This window comes from Mus caroli, unplaced genomic scaffold (assembly GCF_978045245.1).
Source record: "Mus caroli unplaced genomic scaffold, Mus_caroli_1 scaffold_8, whole genome shotgun sequence".
Classification (NCBI taxonomy): domain Eukaryota; kingdom Metazoa; phylum Chordata; class Mammalia; order Rodentia; family Muridae; genus Mus; species Mus caroli.
This window is the reverse complement of record NW_028227263.1, coordinates 79,319,001-79,336,727: the sequence shown is the minus strand read 5'-3', so window position 1 is coordinate 79,336,727 and position 17,727 is coordinate 79,319,001. Positions and strand designations below refer to the sequence as shown.

At 42.6% G+C, this 17,727-nt stretch overlaps 1 protein-coding gene across 3 annotated transcripts in view; it reads right to left on the bottom strand.

Annotated features, from left to right (window-relative positions):
• The window catches only part of Lrrc28 (leucine rich repeat containing 28), a 129,505-nt gene that overhangs the window by 84,843 nt on the left and 26,935 nt on the right, over positions 1–17,727 (bottom strand). For all 3 annotated transcript variants that reach the window (XM_029479173.2, XM_021168028.3, XM_021168029.3), the window contains exon 5: positions 17,303–17,440. In XM_029479173.2, coding sequence (XP_029335033.2) covers positions 17,303–17,440 — 138 coding nt within the window. The remainder of the gene's footprint in view (positions 1–17,302; positions 17,441–17,727) is intronic.

Here is a 17,727-nt window from a genome sequence, read left to right as displayed (position 1 = left end):
CAACAGTATACAATCTCCTTTGTTTACAGGCACTGTGTGTGTTACCTCTGATTGGGAGGGTGGCCCTTTGGTCCTGTGGAGAAAGCCCACTCTGGTACTTTATACTTAAGATTACTCATCTCTAGTTTATCCATTTGTGGATTTTCCTTTGAAATAGTTACATCTTACCAACTTTCCTCATTAATGAGTTAAATAAAAGTTTTACCACATTTAAAGTCTTCACTGAGAACCACAACTTAGCTTTTTTTTTTTTTTTAAAGATGTTCTAAAACCCAAATGAATACAGAACCATTCAGAATATACAAAGAAACCTTACAATGCAACAATCAAGACACCAACAACTCGGGGCCATGAGAAGGCTCAGCAGTTAAAGTGCTCACCTCATATGCATGCAGGTGGGTGTGGTACCTCACCTGCAATGCCTTCCAAGGCAGACAGGTATCTGCAGCAAGCTGGCTAGTGACACTAACCACAGCAACAAGCTCTGGATTTGACGGAAAGATGACTCCTCAAAGAATTAGACAGAGCGACTGAGGAATACTTCTAATTAAGATTAAGACTCCACATGCACTTAAAGAAGAAAAATTAGTTTTTAAAAAACAACAAATTTATGATGAGATATCTGAAATGTTTTACCAAATAAAGGGCAAACACATAAAATATATTAACCTGTAGTTAATAAAATGCAAATCAAAGCTTGAAAAAGATGCTACTACATGGCCAGTGGAACCACAATTCAAAAAGACTGAATGTCCTAAATGTTAACAAGGATGAGAAGGGACCAGACCCTTCAGCACTGCTGTCAGCCATGTAAATGGCACAGCCACTTCGATAATAGAGTTGAGAAGTTTCCTCTAGTTAAAAGTCCGCTTGCCAGATGACATGATAGTATATATAAGTGATCCTAAAAAGTCCACCAGAGAACACCTAAACCTGGTAAACAGCTTCAGTGCAGTCACTGGATATAAAACTAACTCAAACAAATCAGTGGCCTTTCTCTACACAAAGAATAAACAGGCTGAGAAAGAAATTAGGGAAACAACACCCTTTACAATAGTCACAAATAATAAAAAATAACTTGGTGTGACTCTAATTAAGGAAGTGAAAGATCTGTATGATAAGAACTTCAAGTATCTGAAGAAATCAAAGAAGATCTCAGAAGCTGGGGAGATGGCTCAGCGGGTAAGAGCACTGACTGCCCTTCCAAAGGTCATGAGTTCAAAATCCCAGCAACCTCATGGTAGCTCACAACAACCCGTAATAAGGATCTGACGCCCTCTTCTGGTGTGTCTGAAGACAGCTACCGTGTACTTAGATATAATAATAAATCTTAAAAAAAAAAAAAAAAAAAGATCTCAGAAGATGGAAAGATCTCCCATGCTCATGGATTGGCAGGATCAATATAGTAAAAATGGCTGTCTTGCCGAAAGCAATCTACAGATTCAATGCAATCCCCATCAAAATTCCAACTCAATTCTTCAATGAATTGGAAAGGGCAATTTTCAAATTCATCTGGAATAACAAAAAACCTAGGATAGCAAAAACTATTCTCAATGATAAAAAAACCTCTGGTGGAATCACCATTCCTGACCTAAAGCTGTACTACAGAGCAATTGTGATTAAAAAAACAAAAAAACAAAAAAACAAAAAAAAAAAAAAAACCCTACATGGTACAAAACAGACAGGTAGATCAATGGAATAGAATTGAAGACCCAGAAATGAACCCACACACCTATGGTCACTTGATCTTTGACAAGGAAACTAAAAACCATCCAGTGGAAAAAAGACAGCATTTTCAAAAAATGGTGCTGGCACAACTGGCGCTTATCATGTAGAAGAATTCGAACTGATCCATTCTTATCTCCTTGTACTAAGGTCAAGTCTAAGTGGATCAAGGAACTCCACATAAAACCAGAGACACAAACTTACAGAGGAGAAATGGGGAAAAGCCTCAAAGATATGGGCACAGGGGAAAAATTCCTGAATAGAACAGCAATGGCTTGTGCTGTAAGATCGAGAATTGACAAATGGGACCTCATAAAATTGCAAAGCTTCTGTAAGGCAAAGGACACTGTCAATAAGACAAAAAAGCTACCAACAGATTGGGAAAGGATCTTTACCAATCCTAAATCAGGTAGGGGACTAATATCCAATACTAATAATATCTAATACTAATACACCAGAAAAATCAAGTAACCCTATTAAAAAATGGGGTACAGAGTTAAACAAAGAATTCTCAAGTGAGGAATACCGAATGGCTGAGAAGCACCTGAAAAAAATGTTCAACATCCTTAATCATCAGGGAAATGCAAATCAAAGCAACCCTGAGATTCCACCTCACACCAGTCAGAATGGCTAAGATCAAAAACTCAGGTGACAGCAGATGCTGGCGAGGATGTGGAGAAAGAGGGACACTCCTCCATTGTTGCTGGGATGCAAGCTTGTACAACCACTCTGGAAATCAGTCTGGCGGTTCCTCAGAAAATTGGACATAGTACTACCAGAAGATCCAGCAATTCCTCTCCTAGGCATATAATCAGATGTTCCAACTTTTAATAAGGACACATGCTCCACTATGTTCATAGCAGCCTTATTTATAATAGCCAGAAGCTGGAAAGAACCCAGATGTCCCTCAACAGAGGAATGGATACAGAAAATGTAGTACATTTACATAATGGAGTACTACTCAGCTATTAAAAACAATGAATTTATGAAATTCATGAATTCAAATGGATGCATCTGGAGGATATCATCCTGAGTGAGGTAACCCAATCACAAAAGAACACACATGGTATGCACTCACTTTTATGTAGATATTAGCCCAGAAACTTAGAATATCCAAGATACAATTTGCAAAACACATGAAACTCAAGAAGAAGGAAGACCAAAGTGTGGATACTTTGCTCCTTCTTAGAATGGGGAACAAAACACCCATGGAAGGAGTTACAGAGACAAAGGTCAGAGCTAAGATGGAAGGAAAGACCATCCAGAGACTGCCACACCTGGGGATCCATCCCATATTTGCATATGCCAGCAAGATTTTGCTGACAGGACCCTGACATAGCTTTCTCTTGTGAGGCTATGCCAATGCCTGGCAAATACAGAAGTGGATGCTCACAGTCATCTATTGGATGGAACACAGGGCCCCTAATGAAGCAGCTTGAGAAAGTACCCAAGGAGCTGAAGGGGTCTGCCAGCCTATAGGAGGAACAACGATATGAACTTACCAGTACCCCCCAGACCTGTGTATCTAGTTGCATATGTAGCAGAGGATGGCCTACTTGGCCATCAATGGGAGGAGAGGCCCTTGGTATTGTGAACATCATATGCCCCAGTACAGGGGAATGCCAGGGCCAGGAGGTGGGAGTGGGTGGGTTGGGGGGCAGGGCAAGGGGAGGGTATAGGGGGCTTTGGGGATAGCATTTGAAATGTAAATGAAGAAAATATCTAATAATAATAAGGCCCGCTTGCCATATAACCTAGAGAGGCTACTCAGGTATTTGTGAGAGAGAAAGGAAAATACATGTCCATAAAAACCTTGTTTACAAACGCTCATAGCAACACTATTCATAAGAGTCCCAAGTGGAAACCATCTAAGTCATCCATCAACTTATGGATAAACAAAACACAGCCCATCCAAATCACCATCACCATCATCATCATCGTCATCGTTGTCATCATCTGAAGTAAAAAGTAACAAACTGTAAAACTCATGTTTCATGACGGTGTACACACGAAAACACTGTCCTGAGTGAAATCAGTCTCCCAGAAAGGCCACATGGCTCCATCCAGGTAAAACTGAAAAAGTCAACTCAGAGCCAGAATGCATGGGAGGCGGCCACTCAGGGTGGGAACAGGCCTGGCAGGAGGCAGGCACTGTGGAACTTGAAACTGATGGAAGTGGTTCCACTGGACTAGACACAGGATTCCTAGTCTGTGCTTATCTTTTAAAACTTACCAACTGCATGTTTAAAGTGGTGTGCTTTATAGTATATAAATGATACTTCAAATTCTTTAAATCAACAGGAAAAAATTTTAATTACTAACTCATGCCAGGAATAAAATTACTGGTATTGTCATAAAGTTTAACAACATATTACTAAAAAGACTATTCGGTGTCTTGTACAGAGAAAAGAACTGTACAGAGGACAGACTGTAGATTAGCTATAGATAACGTGCTGGGAATTGAAAATCAGGATTTTATTTCTTGCTATGCAACTCATAACAAAAGTGTTTTTAAGTTACAAGTAGTTCAAATTTAAGCTATGGACAGGAAACAGACTTATTTAACCACCACACCTTACTATGTCTTTTAGGAACACAAGCAAATTTTCAAATTTCATTTTATATCACGGATGTTAAATTGTAGTGGGAGTTAAAATTTCCCTAACACAAAAGAAAAATAAAAGCAGGGATGAAAACACATTAATTTAGAGGGAGGGGAAGTGCCAGGAATTGAACCCACATGCTAGACAAACATTCTACACTTCCAGCCCCAAGTCACACTAATTTTATAGTCATGTATTTTATTTAACATTTACAGTACATAAGGTTCCATGGAATTCCAAGTATGGGAAACTTAAATAGCTCTATGGATAATGCTCAAAAACAACCTAACTGTCCATCCAGTGCAAGCCAACATAATGCACAGAATCCCATCACTCACAGTGAAGATCAGAAACCTACCTCTGAGCAAGCCCTCCTCCTCTCCTCAAGCCACAGAAAAATGTCACTAAAAGAGGTCTGTGTCACCCACTGTTGTGAAATAACACTGGAGAAATTCAACCTGAAGGAGACAGACTTATTCAAGCCATGGTACTCCATCCATGGCCAGCCAAGCATCATGACGGGGGGCATGCGGTACAACCAAGCTGCTCGCCTTCTGGCAACAAGAGAAGGTTATCAGGTCGGGGCAAGATACACCCTTCAAAGACATGTCTCCAGTAACTAACTTCCTCCAGCCAGTCTCCTCAGGCTTCTACTGCCTCCCAAGGACACCCTCAGCTGGAGGCCAGATCCTCAACCCATGAAACTGTGGGGGACATTCCAGACCCAAACTATAGCAAGATGCTAGGTTTTAACTCACTCCAAAGTGAATTAAAAGCAGGGATGTCAGCAGACGTGGACAAGGAGCAGAGGAAATGCTTAACTAACTCATGGCATCTGTCATCTGCATGTAAGGGCACTCATCTCTGCAGCCTCTCCTCACTGATGAAGCCAAGAGTCTCGACACCAAGGTAGAGTCTATGCTGGTTGGTTTGTTTGTTTTTAATCTACGAACAAGTGGACAGAGAAAACCGAGTCTACGTTAAAAGCAAAGCATCAGAAGAAATGGTGGTTTAAGAGATTCAACAGAGACCCAACGCCAACGGCAACCGTTATGCACATGGGGAGGACTGTTAATAAGGAATATCAAGCTGCATTCCTTCAACTGCTTCTTCTCATTACATCGACTCCTTGGCAAATGGGAAGGCTTTTCATTCATTAAAACAATCATTAACCATAAAACCACTTACAGAATAGATAATCAGATTTCAATTAAAACCTTTAATAGGGTTAAGACCCAATTTGCAGATGAAATAAAGCAACGCTTATGCTTCAAATAATATGGTTAAATAATAAATGAATTAAAAAGCTTGTTTTACATACTAAACATTTCTGAAGATATATTTTTGCACTTAACCTATATGCTTCCAGTTCTGTATTCTTCATGAAACTCTAATTTTCTGGTGATGTCACTAACAGTAGTATATTGATATCAAGGCAGAAAAATCAACTTAAGCTATTATAACTATGTATCTAGGCTTTACTCCTTGTTGAAAAAATATCCTGAGAAAAGTAACTGATGGGAGAGAGGGTTTATCTGGCTCACAATTCCAAGTTAGAGTCCACCACAGCAGGAAGCCAAGGGGACAGGAACTTGAAGCAATGAGTCATTCATAATCAAAGGCACAGCAGTCCACCAGTGCATGCATGCCTGCCTGTGCTCCAGCAGTCCACCAGTGCATGCATGCCTGCTCTAGGAGTCCACCAGTGCATGCATGCATGCCTGTGCTCCAGCAGTCTACCAGTGCATGCATGCCTGCCTTGCTCCAGCATTCCACCAGTGCATGCATGCCTGCTCTAGGAGTCCACCAGTGCATGCATGCATGCCTGTGCTCCAGCAGTCCACCAGTGCATGCATGCCTGCCTGTGCTCCAGCAGTCCACCAGTGCATGCATGCCTGCTCTAGTAGTCCACCAGTGCATGTATGCCTACTCGAGCTCTGTTCACTGCCACAGTGGGTGGGGCCTCTCACCTCAGTGAAGGTAAGCAAGATAAACCCCACACACCAACTTAACCTAGATAATCCTTCGTGAAGACTGCCTTCCAAGGCAATACCAACTGTGTCAGGTTGACAAACTACCACAATATGAAGATATAATCCTTGTTTATATGTCAAAACGAGCTTTGTTCTCACAGCTAGGTTAATATACGCAATGCATCAAACACTACTAACAGAAAAACTGTATTTAATATCTGAAAGTTCTTTATAATAAAAATGATACAAGTTCTGCCAAAAAATCAAAAGACTGACAGAAACTGCTCCATGCTACTTCTAAAATACTGAAAGCTGATTTAGTACAAAAAGAACTCCCTGTCTGAGGGCTCTTGAACAGGCTATACCTAAGAAAACACATTTTACTAGTCCTCAAGAAAGTCCACCCCAGAAGATTAAGAATGCATCTATATTCATCAGGCAGTTAAAGCATTCTGACTTGTTGGTTTTCAACATTAAGAACCGGTTATAAACCCGGGACAGGCTTCTATCATAGGAAATACAACCTCTCTCACAGTTTTACTAAGCAGAGCTCAGGTCCCAGGGCCACCAGAAGCACTGCATGGTGCACTCTAGGAGGTGGGTGTCTTCTGCAAGCCACTCACAAGCCACCTCGGTCCCGGTCCTGGAGGTTGGACCTGACTTCACCTCCCTTTGTAGACCGTGGAGGCATCACTGCAGTCCCCACACAGCATCAAGCCTGACGAAGGCCTGGGGTGACAAATGCTTGTGGACAGAGCGAGCACTGAGTGTAGGTCTCCATGACATTAGCTGCCGTGACCCGTCACAGAGGAATGGTCAGTGAGTGTGAACTCACTGTGCCTTGGCCAGCAGCAAGACAGATGGCAGAGGCATCAAGTCTCAGGCACCAACTTTACTTCTCTTGCTTTTTAAATTAATTTTTTAAAAAATACTGTCACAATGAACTTTTGTTGTTCAGACATTTGGCAAGTTTTCTACCATTTCCCTTCACACCTTTCCTAAAAAGGAATATTCTCTGTATTCCACACTGAGAAGGACTCACAGTCCAGAAAATAAAACATTTTTTCTTCCCTTAGAAGAATTTTAATGGACATTTTTATCCTCCACTACTGGCCAAATTGTCAGAGTTTATAAAAGTATATAAATAAAATTTTAAAGCCATAGTTTACTGTTTTTCTGAGAAAGTTAAGTGTTTCATTGAATCCAGTATACATGTAAATAAAGTATCTGCATAAAGCTACTTATATCTGGTTATACTATGAGGTGATTGCTATTCAAGTGCTGACTAAAACACACAAGCTCTCAGTGTGACCTAAGGCAGACAACTTGTTAGGTGGTCACTCTGGCAAGCTGGGAAAGACTGCCAGTCATTGCCCCTACTGCTATTGTCAAAATAGGCAGCTTTTCCTTGGCTCTCTAACTGAAATAACAACTAGCTATCGTAATATAGCCAGTTCTTCTCTCTCCAGTCTCTTCTTTAGAAGCCTGAGTCCAGATTCCATTCTATGCTGTCTCACCCACTTTCCCTAGCAGGATTGATCTAATTCGAGTGTCTGTTTAAGCAACAGAAACAGCCTCTCAAGTCAGCTGTCTAGCATCAGCCACACATACAGTGTTGGTGACACTGGAGGAGTGCTTTACAGGGGAACCATTTCTCAGCTGTGTTTTACAACAACAAAATGATGGGGGAAGGGGGAACCCCATTACCTGGGATGATATACAGTTTATGGAAGGAGAGTAATATGGGGTAAAGAGACTAGATCACTGGGGCACAGCAGGCTTTGTGTTTTGAGATTTCAAAGAGCTCTGCCTTTGAGCTGATTGCTAAGAAGCTGAAAGGTGAGCTCAATGAAATAGATAATGAAGGAAGCCAGTGTTCCGTTCCTCAGCTAACAATCTTAGCAAAGTTAATTAGTGCAGGGAATCCGAGCCCCTGCAACCAGGGCTACAACTACTGGGTAGAAGCCAGACCAATGTAGCACCTGCTCCAATTTATCAGCCTGGGCCACAGTTGGTTACTCTGTGTCAATAAACTCAACAAGCAAGAGTAGCAAGAAGCAGGGAGCCCAAAGCACTGGGCCTTCTCTACAAGGCTGATCCTCTCCCTCCACAGAGACCAGTGAGCAGAGTTAGAAGCTGCTTGGGTACCAACATGATCATCTTAAGAAGAGGTACTAAGCCTCAGCTCAGTGAAGCGACAGGGGCAACTGGGAAAAATTACTTTAAGAAAAAGAAATCACATTTGAAGGATGACTTTCAGAAAAGAAAAAAAAAAACCTCACTGGTTAGATGAAGGGCACAGCTGTGTGTGGTTACATGGGAAAAAAAAAAAAAAAAAAAAACCAAACCATACTGTGTGTGGTTACATACAGGGCACAGCCCTGTGTGTAATGGTTTCATGAGAAGCATAGCTGTGTGTGCTGGTTGCATGAAGGGCACAGCTCTGTGCTTGTACATGCTTTTAGCCACCAAAGTACAATCTGTTCATGTTTTTAATTTGAGCAAAAAAGCCCTTCCTTTTTTGGTATGCAAAACAGCTTTTTAAGGATTAAAGGAAAAAAAAACCTGATTTATAAACCAGATGTGAACAACATCTTTTCAAGCTCCTGGTTGCTTTATGTTGTTTGTCACTATAACCTTCTCCCATGGGAGTTCTAGGGAACTGATGGTCACAATAGTAACAAACATGTTTGCCTGGAGGATTAGCTAGTTTTTCTGTTTGTCCAGTGTCATGGACCTTTGTGGTCTTTTTTACGCAATGAAGTATTTGGCAGTGTACCTGCACTGATGGGGACTCTTCCCCAATAATACTTTATATATACTTGTGTAGTGTTTCTCTTCATAATATACGTGACTTTGTATCATAAAGTTAGAAAAACCAACTAGAGGAAATTAGATTTGTTAAAAAGCAAATAATGTTATAGTTTTGATACAGGGATCATAGAAAAGCAATAGTTTTTAAAGTGTTAAAAACAAGAATACACACGATTGAAGGTAAGCAAACATGAGAAATCAAACAAAATCAAATAGAATTTTGACGGCAGGCACGGCGGGAAAACTGAAAAGGAACTCACTTCCCACAAAAACACAATACAACTAAGCAAAAGGCATCAGCCAGCGGGGACAGGGTGGGAAGCAAAGACCATGTACTACTAAACTACAATCCTTGGAACAAGAGAAACAAGAGGTGAGGCCCACAATGGGCCCAGCTTGCAGCCAAGCAGCATATTCCAAGCCACGGAACAAGAAAGTGAAATACAAACCACCCAGAATCCCAAAGCTCAAGAGGCAGAGAGCAGAGTTCCAGGTAAAGAAAACTCCTGGGAGATGCAGAAAAGGGAACCTGCCATGCATGCGGTGGCCGTGGCGCACGCCTTTAATCCCAGCACTCCAGAGGCAGAGGCAGGCGGATTTTTGAGTTCAAGGCCAGTCTGGTCTACAAAGTGAGTTCCAGGACAGCCAGAGCTACACAGAGAAACCCTGTCTCGAAAAACCAAACAGAAAGAAAGAAAAGGGAACCTAAGAAGAAAACCTGCAAAAAAGGTGAAAAATGGACCATGGTCTCAACGCTCACATCTGTTAAATTTGATGTCGAAACCTATTCACCAATGTGTCGGCACCAGAAAGGGAGCCTTAGGAAGACACTAGCTTTGGAGGATGATGGCCTCACGCAGTGATCAGACCTCGGAGACTCTTGCTCTTCAATCAAGAGGTGGCAAGACGACGACATTCTAACTGTAGACTAGGGAGCAGCCTTCCCCGGACACTGAATCCACAGCACTTGAATTTTAAGACTTCACAGCCTCCAGAATCCCAAGAGACAAACTTGTTGCTTATCAACCATGGCAGTTTTCCCTTTAGCATCTCCATGGACTAAAGGAGAGGAGCAGAACAGCAGGCTACAGAGTGCAGTCAGGAGGAGAAGACAGGCTGATACATGCCAACTCAATTTTTACAAGAGGTTTAAAAATAATAAATAAATAAAGTGGCACCCAGTGGCTGTCTGACTAAACTTAAGGACCATTCAACAGGAGAGAAATCATGTGTGGTACTGAAATCTGGCCAGCTTCTCAGAGCTAGTGAGGTCATGGACCTTAGAAAAGACACTCCTACCATCACTTTGAGACCAGGTAATCCTGAACAGTACATTCCAAATCGTATCCTTCCACCCACAGGTAAGTATAGCTACTGACAAGGCTAGGCTGATTCCATGACAGACTTCAAATTGGCAGATAAGGAGACTAGGCCTAAGAACTGGGCAAGTCCAGCAAGCCCAGGCAAGTCAATTACTATTAGAAAAAAACCCAGGCTCCAGCCTTCATGCCCCAATAATGGCTCCGGAATGCTTAGAGATACAGTAAGATAAAACTCATCTGCCCGGGATTCCAGGGGGCTTTACATCAAGCCTGTGAGCTCACTTGGTTGTCTCTCTATCTTGGATATGGGAGACCCCAGCATGCTGGACTTCTGCAGAATAAAACACTCTTTGCATTACGTACCACTTGAATCCGAGGTATCATTCTTCAGAGAACCATGGACCCTTGCACCACTGTCAAAGCAGCTCCTCTTTACAGCAAGTAGAAACCATCACAGAAAACCACAAGTGGATACAATCCAGAGATCAACAGATCATGGGGATCCCAGCCCGACAGATACATCTACATAACAACTCAGGGAACATTAAAGAAGAGGGAGCAGAAATAGTGTACGAATCATAACGACACAAAGCCTGCTGTGAAACAGTTTCTCCTAGAATTGGCTGCATAGACAAGATCTGAACAAAGGCAATATCAACGGACATGTTCATGGGGAAAAGTTCATAAGGTCTCACCATAAACAAAGAACCGTAGGCTCTTTGAGAGAAGGAGAATTAGCCCCTCTTGGGAATGCCCCTTAACTGTTGGCCAGTGCAGTGATCAACCTTGAAACCTACAAGTACATCATCAACAAAATGGGTCTGATGGGTTGTAATTATGTATATATATGTGTGTATGAGAGAGTGTGTGTCAGGCTACCATGTCCCCCTTGAGAGGGGATGGGGGGGCGGTGAGGAAAGAATGGGGAAAAGTGATACAATTCTATTTCAGCTAAAACATTAAATAAACAATGTATCAACAACAAAGAACAAAGTTGTAGTGATATGTAGAAAAATACCAACTAATTTAACATGTAACAAGTTCCACAAAGAGAATGTGATGCAGAAAAATATTTGAAGAAATGACAGACAACTTTCAATGCTGGGGGAAAAAAGGCAGAGATAATTATTTTTTTGTTTTGTTTTGTTTTGTTTTTCGAGACAGGGTTTCTCTGTGTAGCCCTGGCTGTCCTGGAACTCACTCTGTAGACCAGGCTGGCCTAGAACTCAGAAATCTGCCTGCCTCTGCCTCCCAGATGCTGGGATTAAAGGTGTGCGCCACCATGCCTGGCCTGAGATATTTTTAAAACATACATCAAGCTACATCATAGATAAAACAGTGATACCAAAGATAATGAGAACCACCTTCCTACAGCAATAGTGAAAGCCATTAGAGGTGTGGGAAGTAACGGCATAAGGACAGTCTTTTACCACACACAATGGAGGGCAGGGAAATGGTAAGTCACCCTTAGAGAAAGAAATCTAGCCAACTCAGAATTCGTAAACCAAAAGCAAATAAACCCCCAAGTCGGCTCCCTGTCCCTGTGTAGTACTGCATCACAAGAAATAGTGAAGGGAGCGCTCGAGCTGGGGAGAAGTGCACAGAGCAGAAGTCTCTAGGGAAGAGAATGACGAGCATATGTGCATGTTAATCTACAGAGAAAATCTATCCAACCTAAGAGCACCAAGGAGGGATGCACATGGGAAGGATGCACGCTGTGTCAGGTCCCCTTGACACAACGGCACATGTGTCTCGAGTGTTAAGGGTGCACAGAGAAAAGCTATACAGGAAATAAATACAACACTGAAGCATGTGCAGGCAACCCAAAATAAAATGGATAGGGAGCACAGAAGAAGCACAACCTATGGTAGTCAGTTGTAGGAAGGGCAACTTCAAAAACATAGACCTTTGGATGGCAAGATGGCTCCATGGGTAAAGGTGCTTGCCAGCAAGTCTGGTGACATGAATTTGATGTCCAGGACCCACAAATGGAAGGAAAAAACCAACTTCAAGTTGTCCTCTAACCATCATGCATGTGAATTGGCAAGCACGCGTGCACTCATGCTCACACACACACAAACACACACACGCACGCGCGTGTAAAGCTTGGGCTAGAGAGATGGCTCAGCAGCTAAGGCATGTAGTGCTCTTACAAATGATACAAATGCAATTCCTGGTATGCATAATTAGGTAGCCTGCAATTATGCAATCACCTATATCTCTAGCTCCAGGGGGTCTGACATCTTCTTCTGACTCCATTGTGATCATATGGTCACACCCTCACACAGACACACATGTGCACTTAACTGCAAGATAAAATTAGGAAGGTGCCGGATCGATGGCTCAGAAGTTATGAGCACTGGCTGCTCTACAGGACCTGCATTCTAACCTTGGCTCTCACATGGCTGCTCACAGCCATATTCCAGTCCTAGGAAATTCCTTCTTATGGCTTCCACAGTCATGACATTTGTGGGGTGCATAGACATACATGGAGGCAAAACACCCATGTACATAAAATTATAAATAAAGAGAAAAAAATAGAAAAGCCATAAGAGATCACCATTCTCCTATAACAACCAACACAGGTGGTTATGCCACATAATCATCGTTCCTAAAACCCATTGGCCCAGAGGTCACAATTATCTATCCTAAGCCAACTTTAATAAGGGACAAACCTACTTTAAAAGAAAAGAGATCCCCATTTGCTATGCCCTGACTGAAAGAAAGGGAGGAAAGGAATCTGTCCTAGACAAAAGCTAATGAGAAATCAGTTCAGCTATGCATGCACACACACACACGCACACGCACACGCACACGCACACGCACACGCACACGCACACGCACACGCACATATGCTGATGCAATTTTCCCAAGGTACTGGAGGCTTTCAGCTAGGGAAAACTTCGGGATGGAGATAATAAGAAAGCCAAGATAAATTTCTGGGAAGCAAGTATAGAGAAGCAAATAAGGCCACAGTGGGACACAGGAAGAACCCTCATGGGATAGGGGCCAGGGGCAGCTCTGGTGATGGAAATCTCTCAGCAATTGAAAAAGCCAGCCACCAGCGTGTAAAACAGGAAGCGGTCTCCTGCAAATCAAAGGAAAGGTTCTAAATAGCCTGTAAACACACAACAAGGTACTTGTCACTCTCAGGCAAGAGGAAAATACAAACTAAATTCAAAATAAAGGGACTATTTTTATACCCAGTAGCACTGCTAAAAATAAGCAGGAGAGGCAGAGAGGACCACACTAGGAGGCGGGGCCAGGAGCCTGCTCTGTACTGCCCAAGGGTGAGAACTGAGCTGGTCTCTCTGACGACTGCTAGGAAGTTCTATAAAGTTAAATGTACATTTGCCCCGTGAAGCAACAACTTTCATTCTTGAGATATTTTGCTCCAAAGAAACAAAAAAGGCATGTCCACAAAAAGCCTTGTTCCACTGGGTTTTCTTAGCTTTATCTGTATGAACTTCACCATTTTTAAGCCTATATGCTCACTAGGAGGAACTGGGTACTTACGCAATGGAATACTGCTTTGAAATAAAAGCAAGCACCGATGTATGCAAGAACATCTACTCAATGAACAGCAGGAATGCTACCCAAAACCATTTGCAATAGAAGAAGCCACATCCAGGGAGCATACTTGAGGACCAGAGAGGGTAGCAGTATAGAACCAGAAAGGACCACTCGGAGGGGAGGAGGGAGACAAGCACGGTGGGAGGCAGAGGGCGGGCAATAAGAACATATGATCTATATGAAAGAAATATCTCAAGCAAACCCGTGGCTAACGAAAAGACAAAAGTCACAGTGAAGTCTATTATTTTGTATAATTAATGTACAGTAATAGGGCCAATGATTTGGCTCAGCAGCTAAGAGTGGTTACTGCAGAAGCCTGGTGGCTGTTGTCTATCTCTGGAACACGCATAAAGGGTTAGGACAGAACCAACTTCAGAAAGCTGTCCCAACTTCCACACATGCGCCATGGCTCACCCCACAGCATACCCCACATACCCAAATTATCATATTCTCAATATCAAATATCATAAGAATAATGAAATATTTAAACATACTTCATTCATAGAAATATGCATATGTAGAATAATAATATGTTCATGATTTTAATTTACATGGCTTTATGACATCCCACTCACGCGAAGTCAGGTCAGTCATCAGGAGAGTTGCACAGTTCCTTCCCATGCCGTCCCCTATCTGTCTACTCTTCTCTATATCCCGTGCAGTATTATTACAGCCAAGTGGGACCAAAAAGACAGCATACAGAGGAGCAGCAGGCATATTATAGAAGGTCAAGAGGTGACAGAAAACGCCCCAGGTCAAACGGGGACCTGCTAGCAATGCTATGACTAATGCTATGACTGACTTCCCAACCACTAACAGGACAGTATGGTGTGCAACAGGCTCCGGAGCTGAGCGACACGATCAGTGTGTCACACAAGCAGTCTGAGCCTTGGAGGCACAGGCACTGTGCAGCAGTTGGCTGCAGCTCACACACACCACCCAGCTAGAACTAGCTCAAGTAGAAAGCCTACGACCCTCAAGAACAGAGCCAGGAGGCGGGATACTGAAGGAGGGCAGGATGCCTCAACCTCCTGGATGCTTAATGTCCACTTTTCTTTTACTCTAACACGTCTGACCTAGCATCTGAGAAGGTATCACAGTACAGTGTAATAATCCAGAAAATGAGGCAGATCAGCTTTCACAATCCCTCACGCACACCCCACCCTGTCTCTTCCAAACGTCCTAGGAAAGCATTGCTCCTGCTTCTGTCAGCCACCCGCAACTGGAACAGTGGAATGCCGAGAGAAGGCAGACACATAGCAGACAACAGCAGGACTCTGCAATCCAACAGAGGAAGAACGAGTTTTAGAACCACCTTCTAGTCATCTTCTAAGTCATGTTAAGTTTCAGACACTGATACAGCACTGAGCCTCACAGCAATCTGGACATGCAGAGTCCAACTCTGTACACTCTTCAGAGCAGTTCTCGAGAGCTCGGGCTACCCTTATGGCCTTTTATATGTGTCCTGTGCTAATTTATATCCTGAATACTTTTTCTCAATTAGTGGCTATGACATTGTTTTCAAAGGTATTTCAAGGACACACGCGTGCGCGCATATACACACACACACACACACACACATGCATGCACGCACATGGCAGCCCATATGCAAACACATACCAGACAGACAAACCACCACAGTAAAATGGGAAGCCTTTTGAGGGAATATAGCATAAAAATCAGCTACACAACAGGATGGAGTGTCTATGTAGAAGGGGCTACCAACACATATCAGCCAGTGTCTACAGATGAAGAGCAACAACAGGAGAGACTCCCCCATTTCTTTGCTTCATACTATATCTCAAAACACAGCCCAACATCAGGGAGATGTTTAGACTTGTTCCCAACACAATCCAATATTTGAAACAACCTCCCAATGAGGTGTATGCACGTGAGGCAAGGAAGTAGGAGGCCTGTCCAGAACTATACAGAGTGCCTAGGAAGACGACCAACTACTCTTGGCCAGACGTGGTGGCACAGACCTGTCTTCTTAGTACTCGGGAGGCAGAGACAGGTAGAGCTGTGGGAGTTCCAGGACACCCAGGGCTACACTGTGAGTGAGATCCTATCTCAAAACAAAACGAAACAACCTACTCATGGTTCACCTAAAAGCTCTTATTCAAAACATCCAGTTGTGCTGTAGAATAAGATATCACTCAAAACAAGGACAGCCAAGTGCATAGGACAGAAACAAAGCTGGGAAACTAAAAAAAAAAAAAAAAAAAAAAAAAAAAAGCATGCCTGAATTCCTGCGGAACAGAAGTGTAGATAAAACAAGTTATATGAAAGCAGTCAGGAAATAAATACCTTCAGTGGTTAGTAAGAGGCAGTCGAATGATGTTAGAAAAACACCATTAACTTCTGGGAATGCACCGGACGGAAATGACCACATTCCACCACAAAATGTGATACACAGCAAAGAACAAAGAGCAGAACAGCCATATGGAGCAGAAGTGCTGTGTCCTTGTATGTATATAAGCAGGGTTTGCAAGCATTCGATTCATGCATTTCATTCTTTTGTTTGAATTTTGAGACAGGGTCTCTTGTATCTTAGGCTGGCCTTGAACCCACCAAGGAGCTGAGGCCAACCTTGAACTTCTGATCTTCCTGTATTACCATATCTGGTTTATACAGTGCTGGAGGCTAAATCCAGGGCTTCATACATGCTCGGCAAGCACTCTAGCAACTGAACTACATTCCCAGCACCCTATTACACATGTGTTAGCATCAAACACGAAAACTTCTATCCCTGTTGCGACATTTTCTGGGCAGTCTTCAAAAGAGCATCTAACTCTCTGGCTATTTAAACAGAAAACTTGAAAGTTGGAATGATCAAACACTGCAAAAAAAATGATAAACCCTGAAAATAATGTTCTTCACTAACCTGAAAGTTTCTGCATTGAATATAGTTGGAAGCAGTATGAGGTTAAATATTATTTAAGTTTTTAATTAATGCTATTTTTACAAAAAGACACTTTAAGCGTCCAAATTTACTCACATTCTTTGATGTGAAATTCAGAGCCAACAGCTCTTCACACAAACACCTTACCCAGCATTGAGAAGAGTGATGAGCGGACACTCATCAAAATGCACCCCGCAGTGGCCCCAAAACACACACACTATCCTCTTATATTTACACCGGGTTCTCAGAACGCTTGGTCAGGTTTCACCTACAGTCCTTTGTTTCATCCTTAAACAGATACTTGTAAATACATTCAAACACCAGCTGCTGGTGTGTAGGGTACTAAAAACAGATTCCGGACACACAAGGAACTATACAGTCAGGGATTACCTGGAGGTAGGAATTGTAGCTGGTTATTAGCTAATCGAAGATGACGCAACGCTCTCAGGCGACCAATTTCTGGGCAAACGATCTCTAAGGCATTGTCACTGAGATCCAGACACTGGAGTTTCACAAGGGACCCGATGGCTGCAGGGAGAAAAGCAAGGGAGAGGCAGAATGAGTGTGACTCAGTGTTCCTAGGTGAACGCTTCGCTCTTGACTCTGTCTTTCACTCACAGGACTTGAAAATGAAGTTATTAAAGTGGAAAGTATCTCTTGAGATAAAATTAACTTAAGAACAAGTAAAAACATTAAAGCAATGGGGGAATGTGCGACTAAATAAAGAATTTGAAGATGAACCCAGCTGGGGTGGTCCTGGGAGGCTGAGGCAGGAGAGTAGTTTGAAGCCAGCAGGGAGACACAGGAGCCCATCT